Raw genomic sequence first — 27,601 nt, 5'->3', positions numbered from 1 at the left:
TGTAATTTTACCACAGGACTGATTCATTAAAGATACAAAATCTTGGTATAAATGACTGAGGTGGGAGTGGCTGCTCAATTTAAGAAAAGCCACTACTTCCTAAACCATAATCTACTTAGTAGTTAATTATGTGTGTTTATAAGTATGTTTCAGCTCTAGGCTAAACAATATACAGTGACTTTTAGCTTGTAAATTTCAGTGTTGTACAGGCTTGACTCTGTACTTGAGATAAAATATCACATGGGATTAGTACAATCTGTGTTTGTTTTTATGGCTCATTTTACGTTAGGTAAAGGTTACCCCAAAGTTAAATTAATCCTGTCTGAATAGGGCTTTATACAACCTTTGTTTTAAATGCATTCTTTGTGTATAAAATATTGGGCAAAATCTCAAAAAGACAGCAGTGTTGCCAGTGGTAAAGCAGCTCAGATATTGTCAGCATCATAATACACTAGAGAAAAAAAAAAACAAAGAAAATAAGAAAAAAGTGTCAATTACCATGTGGAAAAATATGCAAGGAGGCTTTGCTTCAATGCAAAAATCTGCTTATTACCAATCTCTGATTAACAGCATCAGATTGCACTGTTCATTACAGATCAATGCTGTATAAGTCTTGCAACATTACTTGGGAGTTCTTAATTTATAACATGCTTGTATGTCAAAAAATTGTATGCAATGCTTGGACACCAAAAAAATGTGTCACAAACAACTTTAGCTCAGCTCAACTCAAGCAGCATGTTTTTGTATATGACAGGCCAAAAAAGAGAACTGCACAAATCCAGATTCAGTAAGGCTACCCAAGGGACTTATTGGATTATTGCAGTACTTGACAAATTAAAGAACATTACTGTCATTGTTAATCTAATGTAGGGTGCGTGCATGCGTGCGTGTTTGGGGTGTGGCTGTTTCTGTGTTTATGTGGTACTGAGCCATAGTTCTGAGCAGAACTGCCCCACTGGAATGTGATAAACTGACATTTTTGATAGGTTCACCACATAGGCAATGTTCCACTACAGTTAAATCCTGTTGCACCTTAAAGTCTAAATATCTTAATAGAGAATTAATTAAGCTATATCGTTTTAAATAGTTTGCCTTAGGTGTGTAATCATCAAAATTAAAGTGCTTTTAAATGGACTCATTGACATAACGTTTAGCTTAGCCCAAATCATTTGGTTTCTCATTTGGTTTTATTTATTCCTGAAGATGAGCTGACCCAGAGGGTGTCAGACGGAACTTGTTGTAATGAAGTTAGGTTTCGCTATTAGGGTTTCTGCATTTAATCAAACAAACAAAGGAAACCTGGAAAATGAAACATTTAGAGAGAAACTCATTTTTAGACATTTGCACAAGTGTACTGTCTGCCTCCTTTACTGACAGTGTGCTGTAATGTAGGTCCCTGAACTGCCATCTGTTGTTTAAGCTGTAGTGCAATAGGACCAATATTGACATGAACATCAATATTCCACTTCTGTATTAAGTTCATTACACAAGTTGTAGTGACTTTTTAGTGGCTCCACCCATCTCAGGTTGGCCAGTACTGATATACAGACCACCACCCTGCATTTATTTCTTGATTCAAGGACTGGGTTTTCAAAAGCATTCCCAATCAGATTCTCCATATTCTGTCATAATGAAATCATTGATCTTGTCCTCTGTGTAGTATTTTGTCGCAGTCATGCATAAACCTTGTATCTCCATTTTTGACATGTGTGACATAATGTGCAAATATTATGGCCCATTAAAAATGATTTTAAATTATAAATATAAATGTATATAAATGTAAGGGTGGGCAAACATCCTGTTTCATTCATTTCCATCTTGTTCAAAAAGAAAGGGAAAAAACACAACACTTGGTTTAGTATAGAAAAAAAGTATATGAATGGATGTTGACACTGATTTTGTACCCTTGTGTGCCTCTGCGGTGCTCTCGCTACTTCTCTCTCTCTCTTTCTCTCTCTCTCTCACTAGACCACTGAATGCTCACACAAGGATGAAAATCCTTCACTCTTTTATCCTCTGCAGCCCTTCAGTTTAAGGGACCCACATTGAAGTTCATCATATGAAACACAGTATACACGTAGTATATGACTATATGCTTATAAATAACACACTTTAATGGACAGTTGAACTGTTATTTTGTATGCATATGTATTTGTTTCCATTTTTACAGACTGTATTCATTCAAATTATATTTTATATAATGTTTGAGGCAATAAGCTTGAATGTTTGTCCCTTTAACTCGAATGCACTGTCACATCACTCTGACTGCCACTTAAATTGGGTGTCATTCGCAGAAGAGTCTACATATAAAAACACAATGCCAAGGGGTCATTTTTATTTGCTTTGCACTCATTATTTTGTTTGTTTTCACAGCATCCGCAATGTTTAGTAGCGGATTTGATAAAAACACTTCATTTCCAAAGGGGAAAAGTGGCATTGACACAGAGAAAGCATTTCTACAAATGTAAATGTTTTCAGATAATCTGAGATTATTATTATTATTATTATTATTATTATTATTATTATGTTAGTCATACCCAACAGGACTTCTGTCTGACCTCTGAGATGATGGGTTTATCCATTGGCTTCAGAAGGCCTTGAAGTAAGTGTGTGTGTGTGTGTGTGTGACAGTCGGCCATTTTTATCAGTAGAACAACTTTGACAGATGACTCATGGCCCTAAATACTCTTTAGAGACCTTAGGCAATGTCTGATCCATATCAGATGATGTGGGCATACAATTTGAAACTCCCCATCAATTTCAAGGTTGACAAATGAACAGAAGTCCTGTCCTGCTGCTTCTTTATTAATCTTCTTCTCCCCCCCACCCTCAATCCCCCCCCCCCCCCCCCCCTTTCATTTTAGCCTGCTCTTTTTTCTGCACTTGCTTCGATTTCAGTTTGCAGAGCACACTGGGATTTTTTACTGCTGCTATGATTTTTGGTTTTCTTGATTTGGATATGATTTTTAATGATGCTCATAAGCTTGACGACAGTTTGTTTCCTTAATTCTGATCAATTTATTTGTGATCTCTTTCACCTGATTTCATGTTTTCTTTCTTTTCTTTTCCTTTCTTTTTTCCCCTTTAACTAGTGAAAAGGTCCGTAGATTTTAAATCTAGAGGAGTAAAATTATTTCCCGGCAAAGACAACAGCAACAAGTTTTCTATCTGTGAGTCTACCCTTTGTTACTCTTTTATGGTAAATCTGTGGTATGCTTTTTCTCTCGTTTTCTTTTTTTATCTTTTCTTTTCATTTCCGTGTTGTGTTGTTGGTGTGGTTCATGTTTTTACTTTTTATTCATTTCGTCATTGCTTTGTTTGGGCATCGTAACTTGCTGATGTTGCTTGCATGACCAGTCTCCCTTGCCATCTTCAAACCAGCAGCCTGTGTCAACATTAATAGTACAATACAGAAAGAGTTAGCCCTGTGCGGTCCTGAATCAGCGGGTCTTCCAATGAGCACCACTGTGAATGCTAGAAAGGCTAGCTTCTAACTTCTTTGCTGTTAACTATGCGTTAACCTACGCATGATGGCTGCCTCACATATCCTGCATCTGTTTGGTGCATCGGTTGTGCATGTCCTCAGTGCAGGTGCTCAGCAGCATCAAAAATGGCAGAAAGTTTAAAGAAGCCTGTGCGAACAAGTCTGCACTTCCACACATCTGTATGATTTGCCTTTGCTCCTGTGGAAAGTGTAAGTCTCTGGTGGAACCATCCAGTACCCTAACGTGTAGCACATATACAGATATGTAAACAATTATGTTCACAATGCAGTGGGAATACAGGGCCAAACAGCAAGTATATCACTAGTGTAAGACCTCTATAATAGGTAAATACTTTGTAAGCCATGTTCTGTCTGTACAGTGTCCTTTTGTGAAAATCACTGGCAATTACTTTAACTGCACATTTGGGTATGTCCTAGCTGGTTTTGTATTGTCTGTATTGTTAGTTCATAAAACTAATAACATGTATAAGATATTTTAAGATATTTTATATAATTAATTTTCAGCATTACAACGGTGCAACAGTTGCACTGAACCTGAATAATATCAAACCTGGAAATATTTTGTAAATGTTTTAAGAATTGGGTGCTCAATAAAAGTATTTTGAAAGAAAAAAAAAACAGCACCAGCTTTTTAACCCAACTTATGCTAATATTTAGCAGTAAATTAGGTTCTCTAGATATTCACAGCTTGATCAGTTGATCAGCATATAGGTTCTACAAAAATCTCTACAGACACAGTTGTGTTAAAAATAAAGGGGCTACAAATCTTTGTTTGAGCAGTGCAATAAGAAAAAATGTTTTTGTAAAGGAGCAAATTAACATTTACATTGACTTCTAAAATGTATTTACTTTTCAAAATGTATAGAACATCTTGTGCACAAAGTCATTGGGACACCTGCTAATTTTATGTTTCTTCCAAAATAAAACAAGTTCTGTTGTTTGAGTAACTATTTTTGCTTTACAGGAAAGGCTTTCTATAAGATTTTGATGATGGTGATGATAATATTCCCAGCTCAACCAGAAATGAACCTGAACACACCTCTTTTTAAGAATACCACACCCATCGGCTTATATAAACACAGTTGCGATTTGAACACAGCAGACAGACTGTTGGCAGGGTGTAAGCTAGCAATGAGCATCTTGACGAGCCTTGCACGAGCTGTAAGATTGGGCCCATAGAGTCTATTGCCCACAGGAATTAAGCCTTGTCGTAGTCTATATAACTGCCCCATAATTTATATTTCTTACAAAAATATCTGTTCTTCTACAGTTTTATTAATAAAACCTGTTGTATCACCTTAATTTTAAGAGAGAGGATCATATAGTGAAATGCATTCCATCCTCTATACTTTTATTTTCTTTGCCCTGTTAATAATAAAATAGCTAGTGTACAGGTTAGCAGCACCTGTAGGGACAGAGTAGGTCGCTAGACTTTTAATAGCAGTAGGTGTGAACAGTCACAGGAACTTTTTTAAAATTGTTCTGTATTAGAATGACCTTACAGTGAACCCTGCTTTAGCTGTGTCAAGTGGAGATAGCAAGGGCTGGCATCATATCCTCCTCTATTTTGTCCATAATGAATGAGTATCAATGATGCATTTGCTCTCGCAGAAGCATTTATGTTATTTTATTGTATGGCTGATGCATCACTGCACTCCAGATCCACTTACTTTTCTGAAACTTCAAACCATCCGAGAGCCTCAAAGGCACACTGTCTTTAGTCATGGATGAAGAGATGCCTTATTGTGCTTGATTAATGTAAAATTATGCAAGGAGCAAAAGTTAGCAGGGAACGTTTTAAAAATGTATTTATGTATTTATATTTCCTAGTTATCCAACAGGAGCTCTTTATGGCCCCAAATGCATTTGGGCTTTACTAAATTTGGCATTCGAAGCCGCTATCTCATTTAACTGCATGGAATTTCAGAGGAATGTATAAGTGTTAAATTTCCTGTTTCTTTTTATAAATAGGGAGGAAAAGTGTCTGTCAAATAAATATATTACCTGATAACATTTTATATCATACATAATAATTGACTCCTGTATAAATACATAATGGCTATTTAAAAATGTTTTATATCCACCATCTCGTAGCCGTCAATGAAAATGGGAAGACTCTGTGTGATTTGTTGTCTGCTGTGCTTGTTTTCTGTAAATGTTCTTTGTTATCTGTGACAGCAGTGTTTTATGTCGTCCCATTAAAAAAAGTCCTTAACTTCCCTGGACAATCGACACAGTTAATTACAGGTTCAACTCCAGCCTTATTTATTAAGCACTTTTTAACAGCGAATGTTGTTACTAATCCAGGTCTGGGCCTGGGGTGATCAACCCATAAAAGACCTTAGAGTGAGAGGATGAAACCTTGAGATGAACCAACAGTCAAGCGAGAAAGCCATCCTTCTCTGATTGAGATCAAATACCTAAATAAATAGCATTAAAACCATGATGTGATAGGTGACTAATAAAACATAAAACATACGCTAAAAAACAAAGAAAGTAACATAAGTAAGGATAATACTATAGTAATATAATCTAACCACTAAAAAACAGAGATTTTCAATGTTAATTTCATTGGAATCTAACCTAACTAGTAGTGATGTGCAATGTAGTTTAAATTGCTTTAGTAAGAGTCTATGCAGAGATCAGTCATATCAGTGAGATGAGTTTGGGGCTCAGCTGTAGGGTGAATAGCACTTTGCAGGCGACTCCATAGTGTGAGGGTCAGTCTGAAGGGCAGGCAGCAGCAGGGACACAACCAGTCAATGCTAATCTTAAATCAACACCACACCAGGCAGTTAAGCTCAGCAGAAACAGAAATATATATATATACGTATTGAGTTTGAGGTGACTGGTCTCACCTTATATGCAAGATATTTATGTTTTATTTTATCTCATATTTTGACAGCAGTCCATTTTAGGCTACCTAAAGAGAGGTCATATAGTAGCACATATATGAGGGTTTTCTGAATAATCAGTGCCCCTCCAGCCCAACATTAATAAACCTGAGTGAAGGACAGCACCAATGTATGCACATTTATGTAACAGTTAATTACCTAAAGCTTGACTAAATAAGTAGATTTTCAAGCTAAACATAAAAATGAAGACAGACTAAAAGTTCTAAACAATGACTAAAAAAAACTGTTCCAAAACTGGGGGAAAGAACTTTGTAAATGACTTTGTTCATCTTGTGGTACTTTTTATAATTATTGGTACTAAAAATAAATATCAGCACCTTGCAAAACCTTGTTCAGACTTGTTTTAGTATAATATTTTACTTAGTTGAAACTTCACTTATGCATCCTAATTGCATAAACAGCTGTAGTGCACTGTTTGTGTTTACTTCAGAAATTGCTTGGGCAGGTAGCTGTCCTCAGTGTCAATGTAAAAATGCAAAATGTGTTTTAGAAAACCACACATACTGTATGTCACTACTGTTAGGACTGTAAAGTGAAATGTCTTTGACCCTGTATAAATTGAGCATGGTTTAAGCAGGTATTTGCACAGTCCACTCTGTTCACTCTGGGGATAGCTGCATGCAACCATGTGTTTGTATCTTTGTTTGCTTGCTTGCTTGAGCACTGTTTGTATGGATTCACAACTGCCCCGTGTTTGCGTAGCTCTCTGCATGATGGGATGCTGAGTTGGCCAGGTTATGAGAGAGAGCATGGTGCACTAATGGAGAATGGGCCATAACGCTCTTCAGAAGTAATTCTTGTGATGTACAGTACATGTTTATTGACCATGTATTAGCAGACTGTGCGAGTTTAAGAATATAAGCACAGTGGTGGGAAGGGTTGTGTTAATTGCTAATTATAAAATGTGTTATTAAAGCTGAAAGTGAACTGCATCAATATGGCTGTCTTTAAAAGAAAAAGAGAAGAATTGCTATGCAGTGTTTTAAGTGTGTTTGTGTGTGAGTGTACATGTCTTTGTCTTTTCAAAAATGCCCTGGCTTTTTAGAGAAAACCTGTAGCAACTAGGTCTAACCTTACATATAAGGATTAACACTGTAGTTTTAACTGTAATGTGTTTATCTGTTTGAGGGCCAAATATTTCTTTCTTTTCCCCACCTGGCTAGAGAACATTTTGGAGGAGCCTGTCTTATGTAACGTTCAGACATTAAGTTTGGTTTGTTTCTGATTATTAAAGTGAGGAATCCCAAGAGCTCCCTGAGGCCTTCATAAAGGATGGTTATAAAAGAGCAGGCCACGTGATGCATAATGAGGTTTTAATATGAGTATTTGGTTGATCAGTTTTGCCATCCATGGACATTCCAACTTCTTCAGCAGTGGCTGCAGTTATGCTGCTAATGTTAGTGGCAGCTTTTGCAGAGGACTTTGCTTTCAGGCTATTTGATATAGTAGACTTTTAAGCTTTTAACTTTAGTTTCTGTTTTGAACTAGGTTTAATTTAGTTTCTACCTAAACCTACTGACTAGTGGTGCCCAAGCATGAAAAATGTATATAGATAAATTATACATATTTGAATCATTACACACATTTTTGTTACTTATCTACCTATTAACTTGGCTTTAAAAATAATTATCAGTGTATGTGTGTTTGTGTCCGTGCCAGTTGAGAATTTGAGAATTTGCTAAAACAACAAAGTCAATTGAGGTATATTTACAGTGTGCGAGTGTGTGTTAGTGTGCTAGAGCTGGCACTGGCTGTGAGACACTAGCAGACAGAGTGCTGTGACTAGCTGTTTGCAGGGCTCTGTAATCCTCTTGGGTTTCATACTCTGCTGGCCTTGGCTGTGTGGAAATATAAGGCAACTTTTTTAAACATAATAGGTCTGCAGGAGGAGAGGAAGAGCTAATGAAGTGTACCAAAACGACCCAAACATTCACACAGAGACATCTAGTCATTCTCAGTCTGAAGGATAGTGGAAAGCGGAACACAACGTTTCATCTTGGAGCCATTACAAGACAAAAGTGAAATAAACACCAAAAACAGACTTCTCTACACAGGTGGAGAGAGAAAATGAAGAAATGCCTTTTCTTTTTTTAGCTGCAGTCCAAAAGACCAGTTCAGTGTGATCGGATGTAGCCTGGAGATAACAGTAGTGTTTTCTTTTCTACAGTAAAGTCAGTTCCTGTCTGTCTAACCAATTTAGAGTTTCTTCACCCCAAGATCACAGCTATTTTCATTTTAACATTTTATTTCTGCGGTAAGGAGCGAAGTTGTCTTGACTGCAGTGTTCTGTTTAGGAAGATAAGAAAAGCAGTGGAAAGAACTGAGAAGTGTGAAAAGCCAAAGAAAGCAAAACACAACACGAAAATTCTCATGAGATGTAGAGTATGCTGTTCACCTCTTTAAATGTTCTTTACCTGGCACTCCATTACGTTCCATATGGCATAGTCCTGCTCTGCTGCAGGCTTAAGAGCACTTCTGAATCTGGAAAGCTTCTCTGGAGAGGGATGCATGAAAATATTCTCCTCTACTTCCGGTACTTTTATTTCTAAATCAGTTTTTCTAAGATTGTCCCTGTAGATTTCCTATGGCTGTAGAAGTGGACTCCCTCTGATTGGATTTCTGGCCGTATTTTTGGCATGGACAGCTGATAAGCCTGCTGTTAATGTGGCGTGGGACATAAAGTAAAATCACTTACTGCTGCTCCATCTTGGGCCTTGGGACATTTTTCTTCCAGAGGCTTAATTCATGATTATACATAGGCTCTAAATGGTGCCAAAGGGGACTTCACTGGCTTAAATAGAATACTTCAGCAGCTAGAGACTAATCCTATATGAGCAGTTTTTGGTTAAATGTTGGTGCTGTGTGTGAGTGCTATTAGCATTTACCTCACATCCTAGCTCCTTGACCCCCAAGACATGTTTTGGTGCTGAGTACCCTCTGTTTGCTTCATTGTGAGAGATATAGAACCATACATGAAAGTGCAAAAAGCATGTAGACTGATGTAGTGGAGCAGCATTATCATATTTTATGCATAAATTACAAAAAATACACAGTTCTTGTGAGCAGTGTTCTACCCGTTTCACCAGGGTTGCATTGTAAAAGAGGGTCACAGATGCTGTTCTCCTTATTAAAAGTCAGTGTAGCTATAAAACTATTCTGAAGCTGATTTTTTAAGGCGAAATGCTACACTCTCTCATCTCCTGAAATAAACATGCATGTTGCTATATTTAATTACCAATATGGACCTTTTAATGGTCTCTCTCTATTTTTCTCTCTCCTTATATCTCTCTGAAGCTAATTAAGAAAGTGTCCGGTTAAGCAGAAATTGTTTAATAGCTAGGACAGACAGGAAAGTATGTGCTTAATTTAATTTAAAATAATGGAAAAAAATATATATCAAAAATAATATTTACCAATCAACTTATTAGGAAGATCTGTATACCTGCTAGTTTATGCACTTATCTAATCAGCCATTCATATGACAACAGTGCAAGATATGAAATCCTGTTGATGCAGGCCGGTTTGAGCATTTTTAGTCTCACCAAATGTGGGCAGTTGAAGACTGAAAATCATACGGTATGTTCAAAATTGCATGCCAACTGCATAAATCTATGGACCCAACATTTTTGGGAATAACAGCCAGCCTGGTGAAGGTGATGTAATGCAAGCAATGATGGTTTAAAATTCACAGCCAATTTAAATATTGCTGCTGACTACATGCATCTCTTCTTGGTCACAGTTTACTCCTCTTCTAATAACAGTTAGAGCACAAAAATGCACAAAGCAAAATTCAGCTGAAACTTGCTTCATGAGCTAGACAATGAGTTCGGTGTTAGGGATATGGTTGTGTGGAATATTTGCATCATGAAATGCTGCAGAAAAATCTTCAGGAACTGTGTGACGCAGTCATGTCAACAAGGACCAAAATGTCAATGGATTTTTTTTTCAAAAGCTTGTGGAATCCTTGCCATGAAGAACTGAGGCTGTTTTGAGAGCAAATTGAGCCTCTAATCATTAATATAGTATTCCTAATGAATAGCTCAGTGAGAATAAATAACTTAAACGTTATATCAAGTAGCTCTCTATCAAGTTTGACCTTTGCCCATTAATCTCAGTGCACAGTAGACGTTGTTAGAATACTAACTAAAAACTGGAAACTGGAGTCAGATATAAAAGTCTGTGGTAGGGATGAGGTACTCGTTCAGCATTTTGATGTATACAGACCAGTTTCATAAAAGGCCGTTTTGGTCCAGAACTGCCATTATGTCAGTGACCACAATTTATCACAGAAATTTTATACTGCTTGGCGGTTGATACCTGGTCAGATAAGACAGTTGCTTGCTTCCTTTAAGGTACAGTGGAACTGTAATAATGTTATCATGAGCAAAGCTAGGAATGTATATCATATTTGTTTTTTAAATAGTTAAAGTGTTTTTATTATAACAGATGGTGATCTTGTCAGTGTGTTCAATTAATCAATTGCATGAAACTGAATCTGGCTCAGGAAGTCACGTACAGACATATGCGGAATCAATCCAGGCAGATAAGTGTGACTTTAGTGTTAACATGGTCACATAATTCCAAAACAAATATTAATAATAACTAATAATTAAAAACAAAATAATCAGTCCATACTATATTGATGCATGCTGCAATAAACTGGACATCATTTGTACTTTGTTAACTGTATTCATTGTACAGACAAAAATATTGCGGCACCCTTATTTGCATTCACCAACAAGAGGGCTAGTGGGGTCAGGATGATGGAAGATGACCAGCCCCACCTTATTCTTGACTCCTTAGAATATTACAACAATATCGGAAAAATACTGAGCTCTAAACACTGTTCCTATTGGCAGTGCTCCTCTTCAGGAACTAGATAAGTTGTGTGTGTGTGTTTGCACATCTGGGTCAACAATCAGGGTAACTTAAAGGAGCTAAATTTATTCATTTGAAGAGATATCCACAAATGCATAGTGGACATATTGTGTATAATATGCTAATACACAGTTTTATTAAGCAGTGGTTGCCAGTTGCCATTCATGTTGAATTGTTTGTTACAGATAATATTTCTGGGCAATGCACCAGCATTTATATGTTATTAAAATATGCATATAAAGTAGTGAAACATTTTTTTCCTGTTTTAGCCTCTGGTCATGCATATAAGATTATAAGATTGTCTTTTAAATTCCACTAACTGATAGTAAAAGTTTAAAAAAAGAGATTTTTGGGGGGTTTTCCTACTTACAAAACATATTTTCAAGAAAGAGTGTTTTGTGGGTAGTGTTGTAGTCTTGTAAACTAGTCTGACATCCAATTTCCCAGTAGGCCCTTTAGGCTACAGAATATCTAAGCTAAAAATAGGATGCATAATTTCTGAGACTGTGGATGCAATGAATCAAATTTAATTGTATTACTCTGCATTCTTCTTTTGCATTAACTTCACCAGCATATATAGTACACATGAACAAGCTTCAGTAAACAAACAGCTTGAGTGGGTAGTGACCAAGTCCCAAAAACAAAAAAACAAAAACAATACCAGTCTAAGGATTGACAAATATCATTTGTGATGCTGGTGAATGCCCACTGTGACCATTGGGTTTAAAACCAATAAAAAACAATTCACATCATATTGGCAGTTGAGGTTTGAAATCGAGTTATCTAAACATTTAAAGGCTGTGTGTGTGCTGAGGGAATGGGAGCAGCAAGGAGAAAAACAAGGTACAGTATAACGTCTGAATTCACTGTTGATACTGATAATGGAGTGTGATACAGTCGCTCACTGTACATATTTTCACTAAAAGAACTGTTATCAACCAAACACAAACCTGTTCAGGTTGGTCCAGAGGTTTGGGGTTGTGGGTTTGAAGATCTCACTTGCCAGAAATCACTTTTCACTCTCTCTGAGTAGTTTCGGTGGGTTCTCCAGATTCTTCATTCCCTCCAGAAGCACATACATGCCTTGTGTGAGTTAAAGGATGTGCCTGGAACCTTGCGGTGGACTGACACTCTGTCCAAAGAGTATTCCTGCATTCACTCAGTGGTTTCTTGTAGAATCCAGACCCACCACCACCCTCGGCTGGAAGATTGACATATGTTTAAGTGGAACTTGGGACATCAGCCATTAATGGTCCACTGCCAATGATCTGAATTTCCCATTAAAACATCAAATTATTATGAGAAGTCAGTACTTCTGGACTTTACCACCATTAAATCCTCTAAAGAGACTTCCAAAGAACAAAGCCTAAAGAACTACAAATACTACAGCTACCTTCTCTGGACTGTTCAAAAATAACATTATATCATAAAAATATTAAGTATCATTGTACAGCTGCAGAATGGCAGGGGTACTTTTCTTTCTTTTTGCATATAAGCAAAATGTATATTGTTGAGGCCATAATGTACACTCCCACTGCATTTTAAATTTCCATTTGAACTAAGACTAGAGGACCTCCTACTGACTGCCTGCGGCCCTTACCAGTCTTAGTATACAAAAGACGTATACAAAGCACCCATGTCTCAGACATATATTAGACTTTAAAAGGCAGAAAACAAACAATACAAAAACAGCAGTTGACTGTTGCTAAAGCATAATTCAGTCAAAAATATGCATCAAGTATGCGTCCAGTATCTCCTGTTTGTATATTGGATTTTCTTACATTTTGCAACCTTCCCATGAGGAAAATAGAGAAGCATCTAGCCATAAACTGTGCATGTTTTATGTATACAATACATTGGTAGAATGCATCTGATTTACACATTAAATTGATGTCATTTGGCTCGGCCCATCAATATCTCATATTTTTTTTTAAGCCATGTGACAAGACTGAAATTAATTCAACATTAAATGTACACAATATTTTTGTCTAATAAAGGTTTTATAATATTTTATGACTTAAAGTGACAATATGTAGCAAATCACCTGAAAATATCAGCTTTAGCTTTTCAAAAGTACCATTACTAATACTAGCAAGAAAGCCATCATTGACAGTACCACTCTGGGCTGGAATGCTGCCAACTCAGTGTAACATTGATGGAACAGCCTGAGATCTCACGTCAGAACTATATAACGCTGTGTAACCTGAGCCATATTTGTGTTAAATCCTGTAATATTGTTCTAGTGCACATGCTTCTTTTGGTTCAGATAATTGCTATCTACATGTGTACAGCTGTTTTTAAGGAAGGGCTAGTAACACAACTTGTGTTTACTGCAGTGTTGTACACTCCCAAACTCTAAGCGTAGCTTTGGAACAGGAAAATGCCTATTTCCTCACAATGTTGCTTTAAGCGAAGTTTTAAGCTGATTTATAACACAACTAACTATGTTCTGTTAGATGTCATCATATTTAGAACCTAGCAGACTTATCAGCATAGGCATGTTACACTATATGAGTGTAGTATTGGAAAACCTACTCTTTCATGGTTTCTTCTCAATAACTTAAGGGTAAAATTAAAGGTGTGTGAGGTCAGGATGTTGGTTGATCACCACCACACCCTTAACTACACTTAACTGTTTGTATGCATTTATTTACACATCTGTGTCAACAGTTACATGTTTGTCAGCAATTACAATCACAATCATGTTAATGTTTTAATATAGACTGATAGATATGAGTCAGTAAAACCTCATGAAGATTAAAATCTCATAGTATAGTGACCTTGCTTTCACTGTTTGAACTTTCTATGTAAGTGCAGATTGTCGAAAATGCAGATTGTCAGCTTTAATTCAAGGGTATTTACATGTATATAAAAGCTATTTATAGACTGTGCTGTATCATTGCACGCTTCATTAGATAGGTGATGGAAACGCTGAGGCTGGCTAGGCTGTGCTATGATTATTTTTGGAGTGTGCGGGTGTGTGTGTGTGTGTGTAGTAGCTCAGACTGCTCAAAAGCAGACTAAGCAAATCCTTTTAACTGTCATCTATACTTTGATGCACACCTTCAGAAGGGTGGCATGACATATTGTTTGAGGGTATGATGATGGCAGAGTGCAAGTGACACCAATCAGATTGACTTTACTCATTTATTATACTGTATTCAGGTGCTTGGGTAGAATTTCAGACATGGAGCAGTCGTTCTGTCTGCTAGCGTAAACACTGATGTTCTTACCCAGTGATTCATGGGTTTGTTTATCCTCTCTCTCACCCACTGCCCAGCAGGAACACTGATTCAGTTATGAGCACTTGTCAGCTACGGGACATTTCCTCAACACTAGAAAGGAACATAAGCGTCATCTTTGTGTGTCTGTATCGGCCACTGGGGGCCTGTTTAGCTATGTTAATAAAAGCTGGCATATACACTTCTGCTTCTTACTGCTTTATAGAAGCCTGTGTGTGTGAGCATGAGATGCACTAGATGACAAATAACCTAAATGTCAGAATATTTTTGTATACTCCTTCTAGTCAATGCATTTAGTTTCTTTAAGTTGCACCCATTGCTAACACACATGCAAATCACCATGTACAGTGTGTCTAGGTTGTTTTATCCAATAGAATAAGACTATAGAGCAGACACAACAAACATGATCTTATTGGCACAATACCTAATATCAGGCATGAACTGGATGAGTATAAATTCCCCAGCGTTGAGATGTGGAGCATTGTATTCTCTGGAATTCTGGTACTCTATCCAATGCTTACAGGAAGCCACATTCTAATAAAAAGCCTTCCCTGGACAATAGAGACTTTAACAAACTAACAAAAGGAGGATAAGCTATTTTTAGTACCCAAAGAATGAGCAGGCGTCCCAAACCGATTGAACCGAACCGTGCCTAGTTTGAGTACACCCTAATTTAGCTACTTACCCTTGTCAATTCCTGAATGTAGAAATTCATAAAAAAATGTTTAATTCCTTACTGGTGTACACCTATGTAAATAAATTAAATTAAATTAAATGTAGCTTCTCAATAATTAAAGTTTTGACTTAATAGTGGTAGTTAATGGTTAACCGACAACATTTCTAACAATAACAATCCAATTATGTATATATATTTTTTTATTTCATGCAACTGAGTTTATTGGGTTTTCAAATTTATGAGCTTGCTACATGTTGCTTAATGATCATAGTGTGTATCTCTGACACAATGTGAAATTAAGACATAAAAATGTTAACGTACTGTCTCTGTTCATAAAATAATCTGTAGAATATGTTAAAATATCCTACGTGTTGTCCTTAACTAAACAAATATCTGTTTTGAGAGAATGAGTTTTTTTTCTGCCCATCCTCAGTCAACTAAGCCCAGTATCATACCACTAGGTTTACTTTGCGAAGTGCAGAAATGCCCTGTTATCACTCAGTCTGCCCACACATGCTAAAAACTGTAATCTTGCATCTTCAAGTAAAAGCCTCTATTTTAAGCCTTTCAGCACTCCCACGCTAGGAGTGAAATTATTGAATTCTCCTACATATTCTTGCATAGATTCATGCATAGCTATAAACTATGGTCCAAGGACATGTGCTGTTATGCGCCTATATTATGAGATTGGATTGATGTATTGATGGATGGATGCCAGCAACCACCCAGTGCATTCAATAGAGAGTGCTATGCTTTTGTATGCATTTTGGTTTTAACCCACTTAAGTCATCTGCAATCCCCAGCCCTATTAAATCCTTTCCCATATTTCACAAGCAATTCCAGCAATCTGGCAGACAGGGGCTAAACACGGTTTCTCCAAGGCATTTAGAGTCGTCTGCTACTTCTACCAACCACAAAGCGCAACTGGGAATGCTGCCAGTGCCCCTGGACTTCAGACTGTGGACAGCAATTGGTACAGCTGGGTTTAAATCTGAGCAACTTTTACTTGATACCCAGAATTTTACCAGTATGCCACTAGAGAGTCTAATCTTGTCATGATGCATCTGTTTTTATGATTTGCACCTTTCTATTTTGAAATGATTAACATTCAACACATCCTATAGTTTTTAGACTTTCAACTCTACTTACTTTAATCATTCATACATTTTATTCACTGGGAGGGGAGGGCTTTATTTTCAGAAGATGACCATGGATGCTAATCACAGCCATGAATTCAAAAGGCCAAGAAAAAACTTTATATACATCTGTTGCAGTTTGCCACAGTGACATATGCATCAGATCCTGCAACAGATTGCTTGTTGGAGGGGGATGAGAGAGGTCAGTGTACAAGAAAAACCAAAGTCAACACATAGTCATAGATAGTTTCTGAATGATAACTCCAAGAAAGTAGACTTAAAATTGATTCATCAGTTAAGTGGAAGTGGAAGACCATTTGGCTACTATTAAGATTATGCATTAGATGAGTGTGTAATCCACCAGGCTGGGAACACCTTAGCTGTCAGGATTTCTGGCCATGACATTGCCAGAGCAAAAGAGGGTATAGTGATGGCCTTAATGCAGGTGAAAGTATAGCAAGCAGGTCAGACTGCAAAACAAGCCACCCTATTTAGACTGACCAATGGCTGTTGATTATCTGCTCACTAGATAATAAAATAGACCCCAGACCCAACATGCATAAACTTAACATTCCTAACATTAAGACCTGATAGCTACCCACTGTTCAGTGGACATCAGGTACATAACATTAAAATGTTGACCTTTTAGTAAACAAGGGACGTAACTGTTATGTCTTAGATAGACCCCCCCCTTGCTGTTGTGTGACCCGGTTTGCCATTTAAAAATTGCAGAGACTGCCAGCAGTTTTACACAGCAGGAATGAAGCAGCACCACAATGGAATTGTTCTGAGCCTGGCCTGTAGATCTAGAGTGGCTCCAACACGTTTTGGAGATGCTGGATTGAAGGTGTTTAGAGAAACTTCCACAGAAATTTCCAAAAATATTGAGGACTACCACTAATGTGCGAATGCCTGCATCAGCAACTATTGACAAGCTCTAACATCAGAAAAAGTTACATAGTGGAGTTAGCAGCCTACCAAGCCCAGTGTAGAAATGATGATATTTTACTTATTACACATCAGGGGAGCATCACAGTTATTTGAAATGATTTATTTTCATTTAATTTTTTTTTATTTTAGTGATAAATGGAAATGATTGGATTATCACTCCAAAACACACTGCAAAAAAATTACAAAAAGTATGATGATCTGGGACCCAACATGCCCAAGACAGGACTACTTTAGATTTCCATCAGTAGTGATACCAGCTCTGCCTACTAGATATTTTTTATTTCCAATCCAACAAGCTTCTCAAAATCTATTCTTTTAGAAGTGATAATTAACAACCTTGTTATTTAAAATTGGATCAATAGCCTATTTAAACAGTATGTTGTCTATCTCACTTTAATGTTTAATGTTTGTTTTTACTGTTTAATGGTTAATGACTGTGCTTTAGCTCTTGCATTTGCACTGTTTAATCTCTGTATCAGAATTAATTTCACTCTTTAATGTCTGCTGCTTGGTAGCGGAGACTTTATTATCCCTGTCTCTGGTAACCTATGTTCACCAATTACTTTAGGAAACTGTACTAACGCTACGTAGAGAGCCTTTTGATTTGTGACGTGATGTTTTATGATCATTAAAATAGAACTATACCATGGCTACAAAGAGGTGTACATTACCAGCAACAAAACCCAATTAGGCTATGTGACATTTAAGAGATGATTTGTTTTAACAGGTCCACAATGTGCCAACAATTTCCCACAGCATTACACCACCACCTGAATGAGAAAATGTACAGAATGAAGTGCATAATAAAGTACTCAGTTAGTAAAATTACACTAGAAGGTTGGAATTAACCATGTGTAGATCTAGAGCTGTAGTTTCCAGTATAATAATTTCTGCATATTGTCATTATCCTGTTTCAATGTGAACACTGAATTTTGTGCCATTTGGTTGGATGTGAGCCCATTAAATTAATGTACTATACACACTGCATTTGCCTTATTCCTACACTATAATTTTAGGCATTTGTGACTTGCATGTCATGAGCTCTTATATTTGAGTGGCAACAGAAACAGACTGCAGATGCAGAAGTCACATGTTCAGTCAAGGCCTTGGGTTATCTCTCCTGTGCATAAATGTCCCAGTGATAAACATCTGAGTGGCTGTCTGTCCAGTTATATTTAGCCTTTAAATAACATACATTGTATTATATGGACCTTTAAAAAGTATATCTACTTTTTTTATCGGCAAGTCTCTCAGCAAGTAAAAAAAACTCTAATTTCTATTTTACTTTTTTTAGAATGATGTGCAGGCAGGATATAAACGTATCTAGAGGCTTTATGGCTTTGTCTGTTGCCCCCCAGGACCAGTTGGAGCACCAGTGTTCGCATAGTTTCTGCCAACCTGTATGTATTCATCAGAAAAAAAAAATATATATATATAATTTAATGATTAATAGTGCCAGAGTTATGGACACAGTAGACCTGAATTTTCAAAATTGCTTAGTTAAAATTGGAAAGTTGTCAGAATGCTGTAATTTGTTGGTCATTTAAAATGCTGTCATTGGTTGGGCAAATTACTTGTTTTCACCAAACGCAACAAAAAGAATGTCTGTAAAAAGGTTTGCAGACAAAAACAGGTGTACATTCAGTCCACCTGAAAGTCCACTATTTATTGTTTCAAATCCACAATTAGAGAGCTATACCTGACAGTCGTGTACAGTGTACAGATATGATGGTTTCTATGGACAATAGGATCATAAGGTCTTCTTTATTCAAAAATATATTTCCGTATAGTATGGTTTATCTACACACTGTGCTGTCTTTCTTTTTTTTATATACCCTATTTAAAATTCTCTGGAGCAGTCAACTAAGCTTCAGTGCACAGCATTACTATAATTGCTGTGCAGCAGTGCAGAGCTTGATGCTTATGCTATAGATAAACCTGGACGTGTGTGTCTATAAGAGTGGATGATGAATTACAGCAGCATTATGTTTTACAGCATGAATTACAGCAGCATTTATTTTGCTCTTGAGCTCCCTCTACAGTTCGGGAGAGTTATTCACCATTAGACCACTGTCATGAATACAAATTGCGATTTAAGCTTAAGTAAAAGAAATGTTAACTAAAGGTTTTATCCAAATAAGACTGGTAATACAATGTTACACACTTCTGGCAAGAGATCTTGTGCAGCTCCATCAAAGTTACATTGTACAGTGGAAATGTTTTAGCCCAGAGTGGCAAGAAAGAGACCTCATTCTCCTTATTACAGTCAGTGAAGCAATAAGATAAAACTGTTATTTGTTGAGGAGTAATGTTGATTACTCCTTAAAGGTAGTTAAGATTAAAGGTAATATTTAAACTTTACAATTTAGTTAGTGAATACATTTAACAGATACAGTTCAGATTAATGTTATAGTAATGGTACATCTAATGATATCTAAATCGAATGATATTTTTTATATTAATGTAAAATAAATAAATCATGAAGCTTATTTTAAAGTGTCAGGGATTTCTTAAGTAGGTCTGAGAGAACGAGGGAGCCTGTTTGTCCAGTCTAGAATGTCCAGTAGCCAGGGGCAGCTTTAGTGTGTGCGTGTGTGTGTGCGTGTGTGTGTATGTAGGCTAATGGGCTGCATTTGGAGTGTGGTTCACTCAGTAAGAAAATAAGAAGTGACACGCCCCTCTCGAATTCAGATGGAAAGTGATCAAACTGAATCATCCTCATTCTGTCTGCATGGCTCGCACCTACCACGCTTTTAACTCCCTCTTTTTTCCTCATCCCTTCTTTTCTTGGTTTAGATCACACAATAATGTGCAGAGCGACGCTCCACTTTTTTTTCTTTCAGCTTAGTCAGGCTAGCTGTCTAATTTAACGCCAAGGCCAAGTAAAAAAAAAACAAACAAACACCCACTTTATACAGTATGTTCTTGCACTCTTATTAGAACTAGCTTAGTGGACTTCTTTTGACATTTGTTCATTGCAATGAGGACACAGACATTTTTTTATTATTTTTTAAATATTAAACATCATCATGTTTATTAATTTATTTATTATGAAAACTTTTTTTTGACTCCCTTGATGACATTTGTGGATAAATGTAGAATTCTTTATGCACCTTGTCCTCTGGATAAAACAGCCTGATATGACCATGTTGGCAGTTGCTTTACGTGTAAAATATTTTGCAAGTTTTGAACATCTGATTTCTCTCTTTCTGTTCTTAAATCTTTTTTAAGTCCCTTTAGAGGTCTTATCTGCATCTACAACCTCAAGACTCATATAGCCCTTTAGATCCGGTCATGGTGTTTCACCCGTGCCAACAATCAAGAGCAATCCAAATTAAGATCCAGTATACATGTATTCACTTCACATGTGACTAAGATCTTACAGAGATACAATCCAGATATTGACCTTGTATATTTGCACTCAGTAGTCAAATGTATCTCTAATAAGACAGTTTGAAATCTCATTGCTGATTGTGGAAATTTATCTTGGAGAGACAATTGTGTTGTTATAACATTTATAAGAATTTTGTCTCAGACCACCTCCTGAAGTTATTTAAACCATCAGATCTGTATCTGTTTAAGTGCGTTTTTGGTGTGTTTACACATTTAAGTGGGCTCCAGATATAATCCTGATACCCAAGACAGATGGAGTGACCAGGTGTAAACATGGTTTTAATGTTTAAAGTTTAAATTAAACAGGCTCCTCCAAAATCCTCTTCTTACTATGTTCTGATTATCTGCTGCTGATGTTTTGCACTTGATTCTAATGTTAGGTTATTTAAAAATTATTGAAAGATAATAAATATGAGAATGTTCTAACCTCCCCAAACAAAAATAGTATTTATATTCATTTCAAAGATATTTTTTTGTTTTTATTTCTATAGATTGATTACTTCCATCTCTCTATATTGCTCAAATAAAAATGAAGATTGTGATGGGGTGTACTTTTGTAACAGACAATGTAGTCAGAGACAGGCATTGTGCACTCGGTACTCAGGGTAGTGAAGTGCCTGTTTCGCCTTGCTATGGAGAGACCCCACGCTCTTTATCAACTAATTACATTTCTATCAGCAAACATCAGCATGGAATGAAGCCAAAACATGAAGCCAACATTTTCTGTGCCTTTGCATGCGTGTGTGTGTGTGTGTGTGTACTGTTCTGCTCTTCTCAGTGCAATTTAGCATTTAGCAATGTTTGCTGCTTTACCCTGTGTCGGCTCTTCAGCGAGGTTGGTGGCATGAAGCCATGTAGAGTGTCTGTGTGTGGGTGAGTGTGTATGTGATTGTGTATCTAATGCCATGCTTTGTTCTGACTTTGCAGTGAATGAGGGCGGAATTAAACAGGCCTCTAACTCCTGCCCGGACCCCGGGGTGCCGGAAAACGGCAAGCTCATCGGCAGCGACTTTAGGTAATCACCTATGGGTACCGTGTGTCCCTCTACTAGCCCCTGAGGAGCCCTGGGCACAAGCCAACCTTCACTGAGTCTGATCTACTGACCTCTGCACTCGTCTCTCTCTCTCACACACACACACACGCGCAGCCTGTGGTGTGCAATAGATGGACAAATAGCAGGGTGTTTGCCATGGAGCAGAGTCATTGACCACAGAAATGGAGCATTGATATTAAATGTCATATCATTCCTTTGACTGCTAAAGTCCAACTATTATGTATCGCTCTTACTCGTGTAGCTAATGTATAGCTGCTTGTATAGCTAATGTATAGCTGCTAAAGCTCTGCCCACAGAAGCATCATTCACATGTTGCACAATCTTTGCGATGCTTTGCAATGACAAATCAATTCCCATTCAAACTAATGAGAAACTGTAGTTCACAAGTTATGATGAGAGATTCTTTATAGATGACTAATTATACCTTAACAGACAGTATTATATCAAACAATCAGTGAAATAGTGAAGCATTGGATGCATTCAAATGAGTAAATACCTGAAGTGACAAACAGTAAACAGATGTGCTTTTAGATCTACATCTCTAAATAGAGTGTAGCCAAATATTATATACATTAATACATAAGTTATGGTATTGACAAACTGATACTGACCCTAACAGAAAATCCAAAAAAAGAGTCGATATGATAGTATGTAATATCTATTGAAAACTGGCAAACCTCATTAAGCATTTATTTAATGATATTAGCTTCAGCCTTACTTTAAGTTAAAGAGTGCTGTCAGCACCCTGTCTTACATGTTCAGTTACTTCTTAGGTTAATATCTACAGATAAGAAATTGGATACTCCAAATAAAGTAAAAAGTGTCTGAATGTCTAGCTAAGATAAACAAAAGACTGTAAATGATCTCCTTTTATTAACAATTTGTTTTTGATGGGCTACATTGCCATCATGCAGCTCTGTATTCAAACTGAACACTCCATATTATCTAGCAAATAAGATCTCCAACCTTAACTCATTACATTGAATGAGTGTTTAAAAAGGCACTTTGTAGAACATATGTCCAACTTCAATTGTTATGAAAGAAAGCATTTGTGGGCAAAGCACTCTGTGGCCTACTTGGCTCAGTTAAGTTGGTAGGAAGGGATTTTTTGAAAACATCGTTTAGCTCTCAAAGCATTTTCATGTTGTCTAAAGAAACATTGTTAAAGAGCCTGCATTTATGAGGTGAGAAAACTCAAACCCACAGCAGTGTTTTTTTTTTTTTTTTTTTTTTTTTAGTGGAAGCTGTGTTTAAAACAGTGCAGAAGACAGCTACAGGCTAAGCGTGACTGTTCTCTTTTACCATAATTTATTGAAAGCCATGACAGAAAGTGCCACCAATTTGATAATGTTGCCTCTCCAAGGACGAGCCCAGACCCACAGCTCTTTATTTGTCTCTGCAGCGGTTTGCTCAGCTGAGCGCTTCAGTTTGTTTACCCAGTTTCAGCCCACCGTCCTCCTCTACTCAGTCATGTCAAGCTAGCATGAAGTGCTGAGCGTTGAAGGGCACTGCCTGAACAGGGAGAAGCTGAAACTTTTGCGCTGCATTATGGATGCCGTGCCTTCAGACTGACACCTGTCATTAATATTGGTGGCACCTGATTACCTCAGAGCCCTGCGTCCAGCGCCATTGCCGAATATAAATCACCTTTTCCTCCGCCTCCTTCCGCTAAGAGCACTCATCCCAATGTCATGCTAATAATGCCGCGACAGGGAGGCTGACAACCTGCGTATGGAACTCCGTGCTGCAGCCAATTAAGCCCAGCTAATTCCAACTGTGACACTGATGTAATCGGTGTGAAGTATTTGTGTAAAGCCGCCACAGAATGGCAGACAGACAACCAGACACCGAAAAAGAGAGAGGAAAGAAAAGGGAGAAAGAGCGCTAGGAGCATTAATGCAAGGAAATGTGCCAGTTTTCACAATATCTCTCAACAGCTTGACTGAGCCTACCTCCAGTTGTTTTATTTACCGTTACTTGAAGCTTGCTGAATACACAAGTTGCTCTAATCCTTGCATAACAGCTTGGCTTTGGAACAGTTCCACAGTCTGCACAAAGAGAGCATAGATGGAATTTAAAGGAACCTTTCAGGGATACAAAGCATTCTTTACTAAAATGGTGGAAAATTTAGTTTACATATGCTTTTTTGTAACATAAGTATGACAAATGCAATGCATATGCAAACTTTCAAAACAAGGCTTTTTAATGAATGGAATTTTCTTGAATCACATTTTTATTATTTTTCTCGAATAGCTGTGTAATTATGATTTAACAATCCATTAGTTATGTAAATAATGCAGTCATTGGTTCAAAAGACACTACACAAAGTTATGTAATTAAACATGTGTCAGCTTAAGTACAATTGTATCTTAATAGATACAACTGCATTTTTTATGTTATTATATATGCGTGATTAAACATTGATCATCATTTTTACTACTGGTAGTATATAGCTTAGGTAGGAAAGTATTTGTATTCATTTTATTTTTGGCCAAATACTTACACAGACGCATTTTACAATCTGTAGCAAGAATCACAGCAGTTCTCATAAACATATCTACCCCTGTAGGAATAGGGAAATGTGCTGTTACAGCTAGTAAGATGCACTAAATATTAAATAAGAAAAAGAAGTTTATAAGAGTGAATACATCCGTTATGCAACGGTTGGTAATGTTACACTTTAAGACAATGATAGTTATTTGAGATTTGATGTGACACCCAAAACAAAGTTGGTTCTTGGTAATGTGATTCTGGCAGTTGTTATCCTCATTATGCAATAACTAATGGTCAGTGAACCAGTAGTATTGCTTCAAAATGAATTCATTGATATCTAAGATATCTATCTTTTTCTTATGAATTCTCAAGAAACACAATACATTACTTATCAGTTTTATATATTAGTTTAGAAGCATTTAAGTTCATTTAACACAAAAATATATAAAAGTAAATTTAATAGGATATGCATTATTTTATTTGTTAGAGCAGCTTTAACAGAGTTCTCATGATGGATGCAGAGCACATGCTTTTCTGTTAAATAGCATGTCTTTTCCTTTCACTGGCTTCTACAGGAGAACTTCAGAACACAGTTAAGTGGATGAAATGCCCAAAGTACACTTTTTCAAACAAAATCTAATTTAGTGTACTTTGATTTTTATTCCAGTCGAAGACACACAAGTTTGCCATAGTGTTTTTGTTGAGTGCTTTCAAATCATGAGGAGTGCTTGTAGTGGAGGAACATCCGCAGAGTGGTGCTGGCAGAGAGATGCGAGAAACTGTGTTTATCTTTCCTTGTATACTTTTCTTGTCTAGAGTAACATTTTATGGTTTGTACTTATGTTTGTCTGTTTATGTGCATATTATTGAATTTATTGTTTAATGTGTCTGGATCTTTTTGTGTTTGTGTGCGTCTGTGTTCTCTCTCCAGCATTGGCGCCACGGCTCAGTTCACCTGTGATGAAGACCATGTGCTCCAGGGCTCGAAAAGCATCACGTGTCAGAGAGTGGCTGAAGTGTTTGCTGCCTGGAGTGACCACAGACCTGTGTGCAGAGGTAAGCTTCATAGTGGTCTGCTGCCCTCTCAAATATCAACATTTAATTCACCAGTTACATAATACCTCATGTGGTCAAATGATTGATATATTAATAATCAAATGTCTCATTCTGTTAAGCTGTTAAATACTGTATTTTGGAAGCTAAAGTATGTTGCACTGACTTACGAGATATATATGTTTTGGGCCTCCTGCTTTGGATGTGTCACCTGTCACACTCATTACTAACCACTGCACCTACAGTGGTTGGCAGTACTTTCTGTGACTTATTCCTGGAACAACTTTAATTATTCTAGTGTCTAGATTGTATCCTGGTGGGTTTTTAGCTTGTCTCCAGTTAGTCAGGCTGAAATTTGTATGGTGTGTTAGATAGGATATGCACATTTGCTTGCTTGTTTTTTTTTTTTTTTTTTTCCCTTCCCCGGTTGTACTAGGAGGAATTTTTCGAAGACTGATGTTTTCACACTGTAATAATGAGGCCCAAATGTGTCTTAGAACACATTCAGAAGTGTGTTTGAGGGATCAGATTTGTATGTTTTAAATTAGTCTTTACTTTTTTTATGCAGCTAGGGCTTATCGAGATATAATCCTGATAGTCAAAATTGTATAAATAGGTTTTAGATGTGAGTTAAGGTCAACTCTGACATTAGTATAAAAAAGCAAAATTGACAAAAAATAACCCAAAACTATCAGGCAGATTTGGACAGGCTTAATAGAAGCTTAAAGTGCTCTCTTAAAAAATAAGGTCGGACTGACTGATCTTTCAGATCATACCAGGACATGCTTAATTATAACATTGCACATGGTCTGTCAACCCAGATTGTGGAGAGCAGATGATTGCCTCTACACACTGGTCTTTTTCCCTGTTAGAACAAGAGGGCCAATTTACATGCTTTGTTGTAATTTTAAGCCACTCTCTTTATTCAAGGGCAGTAATGAGATTTGTTTTTAGTTTTTTTTTTCTCACTGGCTGTAACAAATGCTACTGGTCAAAACAGATTTTAGGGCATCCCTTTTCAATCTAGGCCACCCATATAGATTTGCTTTTGGGAAATATTACTCTCTTTTCTATGCTCCGTTATTGCTCTAAGCTCTACTTTTAAGCTGTTTTGTCATGTATAGCTTACTGGAGCTAAGTGTGAAGGCTGGTTTTGTGAAACCAGTAGGGTATGATTTTAATAAATGCAAGCTAAGCAATAAAGACGACAAGAGATAGGCTAGTGGACAAAGCTTAATTTTTTATATTCTGAACTTTACTTATTTTGTTACTTTTGTGATTGTCAGGTTTTCCAGCTACAGTTATTCACCTCACTTCTGTAAAAACTAAGAAGGGCACCAATAGCCACTATGATCAAGCCTAAATGTCCAAAAGGGACCTTTTGACATCCAGCTTGTCAGAAAATGTTCCTCACAGAAGTCAATACAAAATGTCAAACTCAATTTGTACCAAAGACATTTAGTTCAGGTAGCAAAAATCTAAAGGTTTTTTGTCATATACTTTCCAGCTTGATGGTTTTACTTTGTGTAATAATGTCACTGATAACAAGATAGTTATCAGAATGACCTCATATAAGCTTAGGGCATGGGAAGTACTTGAAGTTTGAAGTACTATAAAACAGGTTAGTTGTAAAAGTCCAAAACTACCTTGGACCGGAGCAAAATTACACATCTGAAGGGGGAAAAACAAAAGCACAGTGTAAGAAAGCCAAACCCACATAAATGAGCAAGAACCACGCTAGGCTAAAAGCTAACACTAGTCTGCTGGCTACACTTTTTCTTATAGCTTACCATTTATTAAAATGTGGGAATAGTTTCAGTGCTAAAACGAGACATATTTTTAGCATTAAGGAAGCTGTTTAACTATATTCACTGTAAGTAGCATTCTATTATTGTCTATGTGTACAAACAGCGACACCTCTTTGTTTTAAAAGTGTATGGCAGTCATTTTTATGCTGTTTATCCAGGGTTTATTCAGTGCATTAACAAAACCTAAAAAGCTCTGTCAAAACTCAAGCCTTTACCTTTTAGCATAACAGCTTGTACAGTAGAATGTCCCTAGATGACAGCCCTCCAGTGGCCTCCAACACCATGTGCCACCTGGCTGTTTTATTAAGAAGTGCAGTGATTATTAGGTGAATTAAGCTGCAAATATGATAGCGCCCACTTTACCTCACGGTGCAGCACTGTGGCTACTGACCCGTAGTGTGGCCGTGTTCATGAATATGCATCTTTTTTTAGCCCTTTCTGTAGCTTTGTTTCACCTAGTAATATCTACACTGACACTTCTCATTAAGAATCATAAC

At 37.0% G+C, this 27,601-nt stretch overlaps 1 protein-coding gene across 5 annotated transcripts in view; it reads left to right on the top strand.

The window, feature by feature from the left end:
• The window catches only part of csmd3b (CUB and Sushi multiple domains 3b), a 524,461-nt gene that overhangs the window by 266,979 nt on the left and 229,881 nt on the right, over positions 1-27,601 (top strand). For 3 of the 5 annotated variants that reach the window (XM_022683312.2, XM_022683310.2, XM_022683309.2), the window contains exons 7-9: positions 3,093-3,170; positions 21,624-21,711; positions 25,175-25,299. In XM_022683312.2, the coding sequence (XP_022539033.2) occupies positions 3,093-3,170; positions 21,624-21,711; positions 25,175-25,299 (291 nt within the window). The remainder of the gene's footprint in view (positions 1-3,092; positions 3,171-21,623; positions 21,712-25,174; positions 25,300-27,601) is intronic. The other 2 variants (XM_049475470.1, XM_022683311.2) reach the window with 1 other exon arrangement.

The sequence above is a fragment of the Astyanax mexicanus genome, chromosome 3 (genome assembly GCF_023375975.1).
Source record: "Astyanax mexicanus isolate ESR-SI-001 chromosome 3, AstMex3_surface, whole genome shotgun sequence".
NCBI classification, from domain to species: Eukaryota; Metazoa; Chordata; class Actinopteri; order Characiformes; family Acestrorhamphidae; genus Astyanax; species Astyanax mexicanus.
Note: the sequence above shows the minus strand (reverse complement) of the source record. Positions and strands in the feature narration are given on the sequence as shown.